Below are 13,628 nucleotides of genomic sequence, written 5' to 3'. Positions count from 1 at the left end.
CCTGAATGCAACTCTTGATTTTGATTTCATCCATCCTGAGAAATATGCCTGAGCAGCAACAGAGTAAGAATTTAACCAACTTTTCTAGAAGTGGAAACCTCAAAAATCCTGTGTAGAAATCTGAGAACATAGCAGGACTCATTAAGCTTATCTTGAGACTTCAGAATTTGGCTGACAGCAAGTAGAAATAACTAGCAAGAAAGATAATGGCAGAATCTTTTTTCTTTAACTAAATTCTAACCTTTTTTAAAATTTATATAAAATGCCCCTTGTTGCTAAGCATGACTCTGAGTTTGGGCTTGGCCCCTATTTTGCCTTCATCAAAGTACATAAATACTGTGCTGTGTCTCAGACTCTTCCTTTATAAGATTTGTCTTTATTGGTAATGTGAAAACAGCAGTGCAACAAACTTCAACCATCCTCATCAGATTCTGCAGGGTCCCTTCAGGGCCTTTTCTGTCCTAGTTTCCCCTCACTCATAGACATTTTCCTATCTTTTAGATTTGGGGTAAATTTAATTAGACACTTGCTAGCACAACTCATTCTATTCAGCTCAAGATTCTGGTACTGTAGCCATCACCATAATCTCTGAACTTGTCATCAGCAATCACTTGGAAACTTAATGCAGGGTCTGAGTTTTAGCATTAAACAATGTAATAGAAGAGTCCTGAATTCACTGCTGTAGTCTCAGAACACATTACCCTGTTAAAAGCTCTCATCACATCAACATGGTATTTCCATCAGTTAATTACAGTTAGTGATCTCACAGGGAAAGCTACTTAATAAGTTTTAACAACTTTCCCGTGTAAATACAGATCCCCTCTCTCTTCTTTGCAACGTATAGGTACACAGCTGATACACCCATCTCTTCAATATAACAATAAATGAAACAACACTGAAATATGATGAAATGGCATTAAGTTGGTGTCCACCATCCTTTTATAAAAAACTTAAAATATACCACTGCAGGCTGTTACTGGAAAGTAACATCTTTTCTGGTTTTCATCCAAGTAAGTCAAGAAGCACATGTAGAAAATCTGTTTCAAAAGTAGATATAACCCAAGGCACACAAGAACAATTAGCATTCTCAACTGAACTGAACTGGGTGATCATCACGATCGTTTTCTGTATATGTTTTGAACTTAAAACAAAGTCATTCTGACTATTTTCATACTCTTCTTGTGAATAAGTTTAATGAATGTGAGCATTTAAGCAAAGGAAATTTTAGTGAGAATATTCACAATAAGTGGATTTCACATTGCAAAGCAAGCCAAAAGCAGTGCAAATTTTAATATTATTTAATATTGAACTGTACGGTTTAAAGTTTGTTTATTTTCAGTGGTATAAAAATTTAAGCTTCTAAGTAAAAAGAATGGTCTTTAATTAACACAACATGTATTTCTGAGTTTACAACAAATGAATGCCTATTCAAAATAATTATTCATGGATGATTTCAACATCTGACTATTTCATGATCTGTGTCCACATGAAATTCTGTGGATTACTTAACCAGCTCCAGCTGCAAATCATTACAAATAAAGCAGGGATCCATTTTGCCTTTGTCCTTTTGTTGTAGAGACAGTCCTCATGAGATGATTAGCTTTTCCTGCAGGGTATTGGACACCTCCAGCTCTTGCTGATTCCAGGAAGTGTTGGCTTTCACCCTTTTGGAGGTCTGGGACCCCAGACCCTTGTGAGCTTGTCACTGCAGCAGCAGTCTTCTGAAGCCTATGCTTCAGAACCTGGCTTGCTAATAGTTTTCCATTAGTGTCTTTTTATAATTTTGGACCATCTGAACCATATTTCTTTCTGTATGTTTTATCTTATTCAAAGAGTTTAGAACAGTGTGTTTCAGTGAAATCTACCTTCTAATTCTAAAGACTTGAGAGCCGCCTAGTGGAAGCCTCTGCATGAATTCCAAAACTCAGCTAAGTCTAACTCTTTTTTATTGCAGTGTATTATCTCTCTTATGGATATCCCTCCTGACACTGTTCTTACAGCCAAACAAAATATAAAGATTTCAATTTGATTTCAGAAGCTTACATTTTTTGCAGCAATGTGTATCACTCTAAGACGTAAAACTGAAACTAGTAAAACATTTTTTTCTAAGGTAGAATAGGAATTACAAGTGTTGATTCCCCACTATGACAAAAATCTTCTGTAACTTCACAGATCTCAGCCTCAGGTAGGCTCATCAGGTAGCAGGCAGTACTAACAAGGAACACACTTCTGTAGCCCTGTACCAGTTTACGATATTGTGTTTTGAAAATAATTTGTCCCTGTGTTAAGATGAAGAACAGAAATAATATCTCTATATCCTGACTTTTAAATATGCTTTTGTGATAGTATATTTAAGCTTATGATATTTTGCTTAGGGTATCCTTTGGTGTTCTGGATTCAAACAGAAGGAAGGTTGCTTTGAAACTGATAATGATATTGTTCATTTAGTGAAGTCTGAAGAATTGTCTGTAATTATCAAAAATTCAGAAACAACTCTCCCTAGGTGTGGAAAAAGCTACAGGTGCTTCAAAGAGTCTATCATCTTATTTTAGAGGACAAGCCAGACTACAGATTTCTGTGATAAAGAATATTAAAAATCATAATGTTAAGTCCCTATTTCATTTTGTCTTGAAATAGGACTTGCAGTCATAACTGCCATTCCTGGACCTAATCAAAAAAGTCAAGGATGCTCCAAACTGCAGGAAAATCATGATAAATTTTGTTTTGCACAGATATGTGATTTCTCCCTGAACTAACTGAAGAAATTAGCCCATTTAATCCCATAGTTTTCATCTGCTGATCATTTTCTTACATGATTATGACAGCCACAGCAAACTCAGAGCAACTCTGCAGGATTCCAGGGTCACCTAAGAGGTGAGAAAGGCGATCATTTTTCTATGTTCTTCCCCGGTCTTCGAGCTCATTATTTCAGTGAAAAGACAACAGTGCACTTTGTCAAGATGTTCCATAGGACATAATCCAATAAGACTATATGCTTCCTACAGTATCTATTCTCAGTGCGTAACCCTTTAAGGATCTAAGCAGGCAAGCTTTCCACCTTCCCAGGAAGGAATTCTGGAGTAAAGTGATATGACACGGAAGTGGAGGACCAACTATTAGTCTCTCTGCACATCATTGATTTTGCCTGTAAACAGGAACTGGCAAATTGTTTTTACCTCTTAGAATAAAGCAGCATTAACAAAACACTTATCTGTGCACCTCTGTGAAATCTGCCTGTAAGTCATGCAGAACTGTACCTTCCAACAATCAAGGAAATGGAGGTAAATATCTGCTCGCTGTGACACATTTTCACGCGTTCTGTCACAACTCTCATGCTTATACAAAAGCCAGTGAGAAAGCAAAGGGAAACTCTGTAAATGTGAGAAAAACCTGTAGAGATGGGGGGGGGGGGGGGAGGAAGCAAAGATGTGGAGAATTCAGAGAAAGAGAAACAGAGACAGAGAAATCCAGTTTGGCTTCAGACACAAAGGTCTGTGTCCTAGTACATTAATTTTCCGAGAGAATATAGTGTTAGCATGGCCATGCATCTCTTCAGACACAGCATTCAGTCACGGAAATCATCAAAAAGAATAAATAGAAGCACCTCCAAATGTAACAGACTCATGTAAGTAAATTATTTTTTTTTTTAAAAGCTATCCTAAGTAGAATTATTACTCTGAAAGGAGAGAACAATCAAAGACTCCATTAAATTGACACAGAACTTTGTCAAGGATATTAATTTTAGCTGGAAAAGCACTCAGATGATATTATGATGGGTAACAGGTGAGGGGAAGGGGAAAGGAAAAAGAGCTATAAAAAAACCCAACAATTTTATTTATAACTTTCAGTCCTACTATGAAGAGGCTGAATATTAGAAGTGAAAAAAAATTGGTTTAGATTGTTTTACAGCAACAGCCATGACTGTTCAAACAGCTACAGACATTAGGCATCAGATCTTCCTGTGAAAAAATTACCAGTGTTCCACTGACTTCAGTGAAACTACACTAATTTATACCAAGTATATACTGACTTCAGTGTTTGTCATAAGTGAAAGCAGATGGGGGGAGGGATAGGAGAAAAACAAATTATTTTTATTTGTATTTAATAAAATTTGGCCTACAGGCTTTATGTGACTCAGTACTTAACATCTGGGATTGATCATAGGATCACAAACTGGAAAGCAGTCATCTGGCTTCTAGAAATAAACACATCCAGTTCCTGTTCCACAACTTTATTTTTTTAATGATAAACCGCAACAGCTTAAACAGCCATTTTAAGTCCTTTTAATATTTTCAGCCTCAGTATTTTTAGCTATTTTTCACATCACAGCATTAGGCAACTATTAAATTTCTCTTATTCTGGAGTGGTAGTACTGTTTGGTACTTCCCCCCCACACACACTACATTTTTCCTTCAAAATTTTATGAAACAATGGTAGACCTGAAACTCCGATTTTTATTAGTTCCATTCTTCACAAGTGTCATAGGAGAGGCCCAATATGTAATGCAAGATGCAGCACTGATGAACTACATCGACCGGCGTTTCCTTTCTTTAGAGGTATGTGTTATCTGTATAGTTCAATAATACTGTTTAACTGCAAAGTAGTTTGAAAATGGATGTACGTTCTTCTGTGTATATACTCACACAGGACAGTTTATATTCTAAACAGTATCAGGAATGTAAGTTTCCACATTTTTTCAAATAAAATTAAGGAGTATGGTAACTAAACCTTAAACTAATGACTCCTAATTACCACATTATTGTTTATTGTAGCATATAATTTCATAATGTTGTATATTTATTCTGCTATCACTTGTATTTTTATTATGCTATCAGTGAAATTTAGCTACATGTGCAAATGTTTTAAGCACTGTCACAGTCCATCCTAAGAACAGTATAATCATATTGTTACTAGTAGAATTGGTGCCAAGTATTAACAAGAAGATAGAAACTTATCAGATATTTTTTCTATGTATTGCTGAACCTAACTGTAGGAGTAGTATTCCCATTATGTAGACTGAGAAGTCTCCACTTCAATATCTCTGCTTCTCTCTCTCTCCCCCCCCCCCCCCCCCCCCCATCGCTATGCAAGCTAGGAAGGCAGGCAGTAGAGGTGAGCTGAGATCAGTTTTAAGGAGCAAGCCTCAGTGGAAAAACTCCCTTCATGCCTTGTGAGTGCTGTTTAGCTACTGAACTCAACTGAAAACTCATAACAGGCTACTGTTGCTTTCTCCACCTGCTGAGCAGCAGTGGGGTAAAGAGGGGCTTGTAGCTCACTCCCCTTTCAAGTCACAATTTAGACAGGCTACTCATCTCTTACAGAGGCAAGCTACATTCAAGAACTCAGCAGACCAGAATGGGAACTAGGTACAGCAAAGCCAAAGCTAAGGCTTCTTGACAGTCTGTTCCATTTTGAAAATTTTTTCACAGAACACCGGCAGGTTTCCAGTGGAGGTGCAGATTTCCTGAATTTAAAGCCTTGGAACCAGGCTCAAGCCAATCTGTTAGGAGTTCTAACCTCTCCAACGTGAGAGTCTCCTAACCTGGGTTCCTAGGGAAGCTTTTACATTGCCCTCCCCAACACACAGCAGCTGCTTGAGGAGTCCCAGGAAGTCAGAGCAGCTGAGCTACTCACTCAAGTTCAGAAAAGAAGAGCTCAGTTTTGCTGATATAAAACAGTTTTGGAACTTATCTGTTTATTTATTTACTTTTATTCCAATTCAGAACTATTTTCTTTACTTCGATTTATTCAGAATCATTTTTATTCATTCTAATTCAAAACTATTTTCTTTTTCAAACTGTTTCCCAAAGGCATTGAAATTCTCATTTTTACCAAATCAAGTCACAGCCATGAGGCAGGTGCATGAGCTAGGAACAGGTGAACAGAAAGGAGTGGGAAGGAGAGGAATTTAAGTGGTAAGTCTGGATTAGGAATGAAGGGAGAAGAACTTTGTAAAGCTTTGATCGAGGAGCATATTGAGGAAAGAAGAATCTGAAAGAGAGGCTGGGAAGAAGACTTCAGGGCACAAAACAGTCAGAGAGCAGGAAAAACGGTGAGGCAAATTTTTAGCACAACACTTGAAAATGTTTAAAAGGCACTTTATGTAGAAAGTAATTAAACAGCTTCCTGGGTACTTAGGATCATGTATAAATTAACTTATTAAATAATGGGGTAAAATACCATGCAAGTAAGCAAATTGTAAAAACAAAAACAACAACAAAAAACACACCACCAAGTTTAAATGGAACACATACATACTGCACAAATCATGTTGACTATTCCCTGGTCAAAGACCATTTTAACATGAAATGCCTGAAATCAGTGTATAAAGCACCAAATTAGAACACCTGATCTAGCAGTTAGGCCTAGTACTGTTGTGTGTTTGGGCTTAAATATTGGCTCACTTTCTTTAGCTTCCCAAAGCAGCAGTCGGGCTTCTATTTTCAGGCCACCTATGTTCTTTCCAGGTCTGCTACTAACCTCCTCTATTACATCAAAGAAATCACTTTCTTCACCTACAAAATAAGTAGATCCTTCAAAAAATGCTGGTTATCTGAATCTAGCTATAACGAAACATCTGCTTTTTCAGCATAATATTTCTTCGAGGAATTTTTAACCAAACTAAAAAATTTTCAACCTAAGGTGTTCAGAAGAGGCTGCCTTTGGTTTCAATGCTAAATATGGTCCTCATACCAAGTTTTTCTTCTTGCCTGTGTCCCCCCATGGTGTATCCCTTTGAGTAGTCAAAAATGGTGGCATATAACCTGCTAGGAACTTCTAGAAAATACAGAGCAAAGAGAATTGATAACATCTGCAGAAGCAGAAGTCTTTCATATAAAGACAAATTTGAATTCAGTTGCCCTTGCATTTTTCTTAGTATAGCCAATAGTCTGACTAAAAAAAAAAAAATCTTCTCAAGCATAGACACGAGGATAGCGTTTCAGTCTTCTATTTTAAATGAAAGAAAAGGAAGAAGCCACAATAGAAACTGTCTTGCTCAGAAGAGGTGTACTTCAGAGAAATGTGTATGCTTGTAGAGGGCAGCAGCTCCAGCAAAAAATTTTTTGGGACTGCTTCACCAGTGGTCCTCCAGAAGGACTTCTGAAAAGTTACTAGAAAGCAAGTAATCAGAGATCACATGCCCTGAAGTATCTCTGATTGTTTCAGCCAGAGCACACTTCCTTCTTCAAGCAGCAAAACAAAGTATCTGGTTGTCAATAACCACTTGAAGAAAAAGCACTTATTTTTGACCAGAACTGTGAATGCTACTGCCAGTCTAGTATGTCCTCTTCATGTAGATATACAGTAACAGACCATTGGTTTGAAATAGATGGGGGAGGGGGATTGCAAAGGGGAGAATGGCACTTTTTTTTTTTTTTAAGTATTCATGAATGAGATTCTAATCTATACAAAATATACTTGCATACATTGTGTTTTCTTTCTGTGTTCTAACTCAAGAAGAGGCTGGAAAAATGCAACCAAGACATATTGGATTACGTTGAAGAATTTCGAGACTTTTCAAAGACGATAATGTCACGTCTGGCAGGACTGAACAATTTTAAGACTGAGGTTAAAAGTGAAGTAGAGAATTTGCTAACAAGAGTTGAACGAGCACAAAGGGATATTGACTATTTTGGATCTGTCACAGATTCTAATACATGTATAGAAGTAGATGAAGACTTGGTGAAACAGCAGCTATTTGAAGAAGCAGAAGAAAAACGGAAACTTAAACTCATGCTTAATGCAAGTAAGAACAGTTTATTTTTCAGAACTTTGATATAAAGGAGCCAGTCCCTTAGCCAATGCATGTATGCTGACACAGGGATAATAGATTTTCATGTAATGTGAATACCACAGATAATCACATGTTTTTTGTCTGTGTAAATACTAATCTTACAAAAAAGGCTATGAAAAAAGTACGGGAGAGGGAGGGAAGAAAATACAACTTGAATATTTATTTTGCAGATACTCTATATCAGAATGATTCCTTGAAAACTGCTTTTTAAAATAAAATAAGAATTTAAAAAGCCTCTGAATGTATGCTCTTACAAAGCACCCCAAAATGCTAGTGCATTTCCAAGTACTACAGCTATACCAAGCAAGCTTTGTTTTTTGGAGTAAGCAGGAGTCTAAGCCTCAACTCAAAAGCTAACTCAAGAACTAATAAAAAGACTTCATTCGCTTCTGTATTTTTCATCTATTTTACATCCTATTTTCTTCTATTCTTCTCTCTTTCTCTGTCTTCTCCCTCCCATTACTCCGTCAGGAGAGCACACCGGCTGAGCTGCAAGCAAAACTCAATTCTGATTTGGAAAATTGTTACAGGTGTCCAGTATGAAGAATATATACAATTTATGCTGTTTTTTCCCCAAACAAATTAAATTTCATCATTAAAAAGTATCCTTACCTTAAGAATGTTCAGTGATTGGTGTAAATTATATATTGTAGATATATTTAAAGTAGTCTTCGTTTCATTTTCATTCAAAAGTAGTATGAAATTAAGAATGCAGAGCAGAAAATATAAAACGATATTTTTAAAAGAAGCTGACCACCTGTTCTTCTTCTAAGCCCTACTCCTACACTACTCTTCAGAGCTCTGAATATCAAGGTTTATTTCTTTCCATATATAGATTTTTTTTGAACATTAGGCATTTTTTTTGAGAGGTAGAAAAATGAAAGGATTTTTAAAACTGCCTGTAGTAAGGACACTTGGAAAATTATTTCTTTCTGAGACTTGTAGAAGGGAGAAAAATTACTTTCCCTTGTCTCTTGTTGAAAATTATTACTTTTAAATTTATTGCAGCAGTTCATAGCAATTTTACTTTTGTCAATAGTAGCCAGATGCTGGCCCCACTGAAGTTTATGGCAAAAAACAGTCACTGTGTAGATTTTATAGTACTTAAAAACTAAGTTTTATTAAAAGACTTTCAACCTTAGCAAACAGCAACTCTGTTTCTACAACATCATATATTATCCAAAAGCTACAATTTTTTGCTGGGTCACTCCAAGACTCTAGCAAAAAATGTATTATAAATCTGACTGTTACTGGCTTTGATTCAAGTACATGAGAGACTTGCAAAAAAAAAAAAAAAAGTAAAATTCATGTAAAATCAGTGATTTTACATGCAGTAGTTGATACCTCATCCTGGGTGGGGACTGGGAAACTACTAGACCTGCAATTCATTTTCTGCACATTTTGGGGGTCTGATAAGAAGCAGTGGCCTTTGAAGGTGTCACTGTGGAGAATGTGGAAATATTTTGTCATATTTCCTGGTCACTATGCATGTCTCAGTTTCTCAGTCTTCCTGAAAGCTATTATAAAAGACAAGGAGAGTTAAAATCTTCTCTGGAGAAGACTGAAACTATTCATGAATTTCAGAGAAAAATCTGTTTGGCATATCTCTCCAGTAGATGAAGACGTTCCTAAGGCTGGCTAAGTATTTTGACTTAAGGGTTATAATTTTTTGGAATCTAACTGAACAATAAATGTTAGCTTGTTTTAGGAAAGCTATTGTGCCTTGCTCAGGGAAACTGCATCCAGAGAAAGGACTTCCAGCAAAAATCCATGCTGTAGCTGCAGTATCCAAAGGCTTTGGTAGAGGGTATCAGTACACAGAAATGACAAAAAGGTTGCTTTCTAGAGGCAACTGGAATCTTGCCATTGACTTCAATAGGTTCATATCAGGCCAAAAAGGGAGGCTGCCTTTGCTTTCTCCATTTCATCTATTGCCAGAACCTCCTGCCTTAGGGCTTTGTTTGTCCTGTTTACCAAAACAGCTGCACTTCATTAAAGGAAATTCTTTAAACTTCAGAGGGTGTCTCTTGTAATTTATGAGTGCCTTTGGTAAACAAGCTTATTAATATGCTTTGCAGTTAAGTTTTTGCTGGATAGGATGGTATTTGATAAAGATCTTAGGGTCTAAATACCTGACTCTTCATAAGCTTAGTGCTTTTTGGTCTTAAACATCCATGCAAAGTGCATACAAAATGCAATGAAGCCAAAACTATGACTCACTCTGCCGGTGGGAATTTTATCCCTATAGTGAGATAAACAACTATGTAATTCCACCAGCCATGCTCCTAGCATAAGGATCAATAACGGAGATATTGTATCAGTTCATTTAAAGATTGCCTTAACCAAGGGAGATTCCTGATTCTGTGATCTATCTATTTGTACTGGTTCCTTTGTGCTGCAGCTATAGGGAAAGTGAATGGGAAGATAATCCAGTGTTTTGGCTTTGTATTGCGATGTTGTATTTTTATTTGTTTTCTCATTATAAACGTAAAAAAGAGGCTAACAGAGAATAAGGGAATTTCTGAAAGAAAAACAGCATATACATGACATTTCAAGAATACAGGTTTTAATCTATACGCCTTCAATAAGAAATAAAATCTGATTATTTAACAGTCACCTCACTGAAGTCAGTGCACCCATATAAAAGAACTGATAAGAATAAACAAAGAATAGTTAACTGTGCTCTTAGCCTCCTCTCAGGTACACAAATAGAATCCCTTTTGGATAACATGTGCCTAATAGAACAATCCAATATGCACAGCTGAAGATATGAAAACAGTTTCCTTAGCAGGAGATGCTAAATTTATCACATAAAATTAGCTTCAACACTCTAACATAGCAACATTGCTGACACCGTTACTGATATATTGACCCTGGCCTTATAGTTGGATTAAAAAGAAACTAAGTAAATCAAAGAAATGAAAGTAGAAAATTCACAGATATTCTAATTTCATATGTCTTTTTGTCTTTGGGTGTTTCCTTGCAGGTTGTGACCACATGCTTACAGGTATTAAGTCCCTAAAGATAGTTAAGAAGACTGGTGAGATGCATGGTTCTTGGATGAAAGATCCTGGCAAAAAGCATGCAAAGATTTATTTATTAAGTGGTTCTGTGAATAATGTTATTTTGGAATTTGCAAATATCATGACATTCATGGAAAGCAATCATACACGAAAAGTTCGCAGAGTCACCCTGCCACTTCCCTGGAAAGGAACTGGCCACATCATATATCAGGGCTTTTTGTTCTATCACAGATATGGCTCCTTAAATGAGATAATTAAATACAATATCCAGAAAAGAAATGTATCTGATCAAATGCTACTGCCAGGCGCTGGAAGGATTCCTGCCTATCAGCTTTCTCCAGCTACAAAAATAGATCTTGCCATTGATGAGCAAGGGCTCTGGGCAATCCATGCAGAACCAGACACTGGAGGAAATATTGTAATTACTAAAATCAACCACATGACCATGGCAGTAGAGCACACTTGGGACACATCATGCAGTAGCAAAGATGCTGAAGCCGCTTTCATGGCATGCAACACACTCTATGTTGTATACAACTTTCCTAGTGGAGGCACTTCTCGCATACAATGTGTTTATGATGTATTGGGTGCGGTAAACACTTATGAGATCCCAGTATTGCACTTTCCCAAACGTCAGGGTAGCCATTCCACAATACACTATAATCCCAAAGAAAAACAGCTCTTTGCCTGGGGTGATGGATCCCAGATCATTTACAAGCTTCAAACAATGCAAAAAGTTTAAAACCTTTAGTAACTTTTCAAATACATTTAAAAGCCCGCAGCCAGGTTTTCTTTTAAGTCACCTTTAAAAAATTGCCTTGCTTTTCTGTTGGCTCACAACTATGTAATTGTTCATTTCTTAAATTGTGCTTGCTTAAAGATCCGTGCTAGGCTATGAGTTACATTGTGAGGAATTTACAGGACTCAAAGAAGTTAATGAATTATCTAAAGGTGTAAAGTATACCAAACTACTGATTGGAAGCTACGGAAAAAAGCTGTTGTTCTGTTGTTACACGTTTAACCTTCTCTAAACCTACCTCCTTCGCTGTTATTGTAAGAAGAACTGAACAATAGACATTTACAAAGTTTTTATCTTTAATATATGCACATATGTTTCCACCCATATCTTTAATTGAGTGGCCTTAACTTTTCTGGGAGTCCCATGTCAACATGGTCTTTAATTTTAAAATTATGTTAATTCCATGTGCTACAACTTCAATCAATTTTACATAAATTTAGGCTCACATACCTCAGTGTGACCTTAAACTATCATCCATTTAAGAACATACAAAGACTCCATTAATTTCAGTTACATGATGACTAAATAACACACACACAAATTAGTCTTAACAACTCATGAAAGAAAAAAAAAAAAAATCTCTGACATATTCTCTTCCTATCAAAGGCTGTGTCAAAACTATACAGACTGCTTCAGTGACATGGAACTCCAACTAGAAGTCTTCACATCATCTGATGCTTAAGCTGCAGAAAGCTTTGTAATGAGCAATATAAAAATCACACGCTCCCAGAGAAATTGCCCATATAGCTCTAACAGCAGAGGTTGATTATATCACAGAGCATAAGAGTTTACATCCTCACAAACATATGGTTTAATTTTAACATATACTTCTTGTACATTACATATAGGCTATTCCTAATCACTGAACTTTTATCCTATTTCCACTAAACTTCCAAATTTTTGTTATCCATATAACTGTACACTCCACTTTTAATCCTGCTAACACATTAGCTGCAGCCATCTTCTGCAGTAACAATGTTCACAGGTTAAATATTCCCTTTAATCAGCTTGAATTTGCCACATTTCAGTGTACCACTGCTTGTGTGTTAGAAGGAATGTTCCTAGTTGTTCCACTATGCATCATACTCTATTTTAAAATGTTTTATATATCACTCTTCAATTGTCTCTTTTTAGTTCTATTTCAGCACCTAATTGTGAGGCTTCTTCCTGAATATTTCCAATTGTTTCCACTGCGCATATCTGAATATTTCCTCTCCTGACCTCTGGCTCCAGCAAAATACAGAGAACGTGGCCCAGATAAGCACAGTAGTGCGAGTTGGTCAATACTCATTTTGCAAGTAACAGATAAATACCAAATACAAATACATTAAAAAATATATTTTTACTTGCAAAATGCAGGTATTGGCTTTTGGGTTTTAATGATAACAGCATTTCTGTTTAATAATAATAAGACACAAAAGCAGTGCTTAAAAAGTAATCCTCAGCTGTTTCTACAGAAAACACATTTTGTTCTTTACACTGAAAGAGCTGTTGTTCTTTTTAAAAATAGCTTCAACTGAACAGCCAAACATGAGGGAAACATGATTTTCAAAAGGAGTTCCAGAATACAACTAAGAATACAGACTGCCCAGTTGCAACAGTGCTGGTCTGCCTTTAGCAAAAGAAACTATATAATTCTAAACAGCCTTAATGACTATTCCAAGATTTCTGTGTTACAAAGGCCACAAGAAGCACAGTTAGTTAAAGAAATCATTGGGCTCAGTAAGGAGGCTGGCACTGATTCGTTGTGTGACCGTTGTCAAGTAGCAGGTTAAATTATTTGACCTTTTACTACCTATCTGTCAAATTACAAATACAAAAATACAAAATAGTATTATCCACCTTTGCAATGCTCTGAGATCCTTTACTGCAAAAGGATGTGTAACTTTATTTAAAAATAAAGGCTTTTGACTTAAATATGGATTGAGCTTGCTCTTTTTGAGGAGACATTCTTGGAGTATGCTATGCACCATACTTACTTGAGAGAAAAATGTGTATTATTATTATAGTA

The 13,628-nt window shown here is 36.3% G+C and overlaps 1 protein-coding gene across 1 annotated transcript; it reads left to right on the top strand.

Annotated features, from left to right (window-relative positions):
- Positions 1–4,427: 4,427 nt before the first annotated feature.
- On the top strand, positions 4,428–11,560 carry OLFML1 (olfactomedin like 1). The gene is made up of 3 exons (XM_013957842.2): positions 4,428–4,556; positions 7,459–7,747; positions 10,782–11,560. The coding sequence occupies exons 1-3, from the start codon at positions 4,431–4,433 to the stop codon at positions 11,558–11,560; spliced, it is 1,194 nt and encodes a 397-aa protein (XP_013813296.2). The 5' UTR covers positions 4,428–4,430.
- Positions 11,561–13,628: the final 2,068 nt, after the last annotated feature.

This window comes from Apteryx mantelli, chromosome 4 (assembly GCF_036417845.1).
Source record: "Apteryx mantelli isolate bAptMan1 chromosome 4, bAptMan1.hap1, whole genome shotgun sequence".
Taxonomy (NCBI): Eukaryota; Metazoa; Chordata; class Aves; order Apterygiformes; family Apterygidae; genus Apteryx; species Apteryx mantelli.
The sequence above is the reverse complement of the archived record's forward strand: the minus strand, read 5'-3'. Positions and strand labels throughout refer to the sequence as shown.

What these genes read in the sequence shown, in the direction of transcription:
- OLFML1 (XM_013957842.2), top strand. Translation starts at nt 4,431, where the DNA reads ATGGTAGACCTGAAACTCCGATTTTTATTAGTTCCATTCTTCACAAGT. An exon ending in GGCGTTTCCTTTCTTTAGAG is followed by an intron (nt 4,557 to 7,458) that starts GTATGTGTTATC and finishes TTCTAACTCAAG; the next exon opens with AAGAGGCTGGAAAAATGCAA. An exon ending in TAAACTCATGCTTAATGCAA is followed by an intron (nt 7,748 to 10,781) that starts GTAAGAACAGTT and finishes GTTTCCTTGCAG; the next exon opens with GTTGTGACCACATGCTTACA.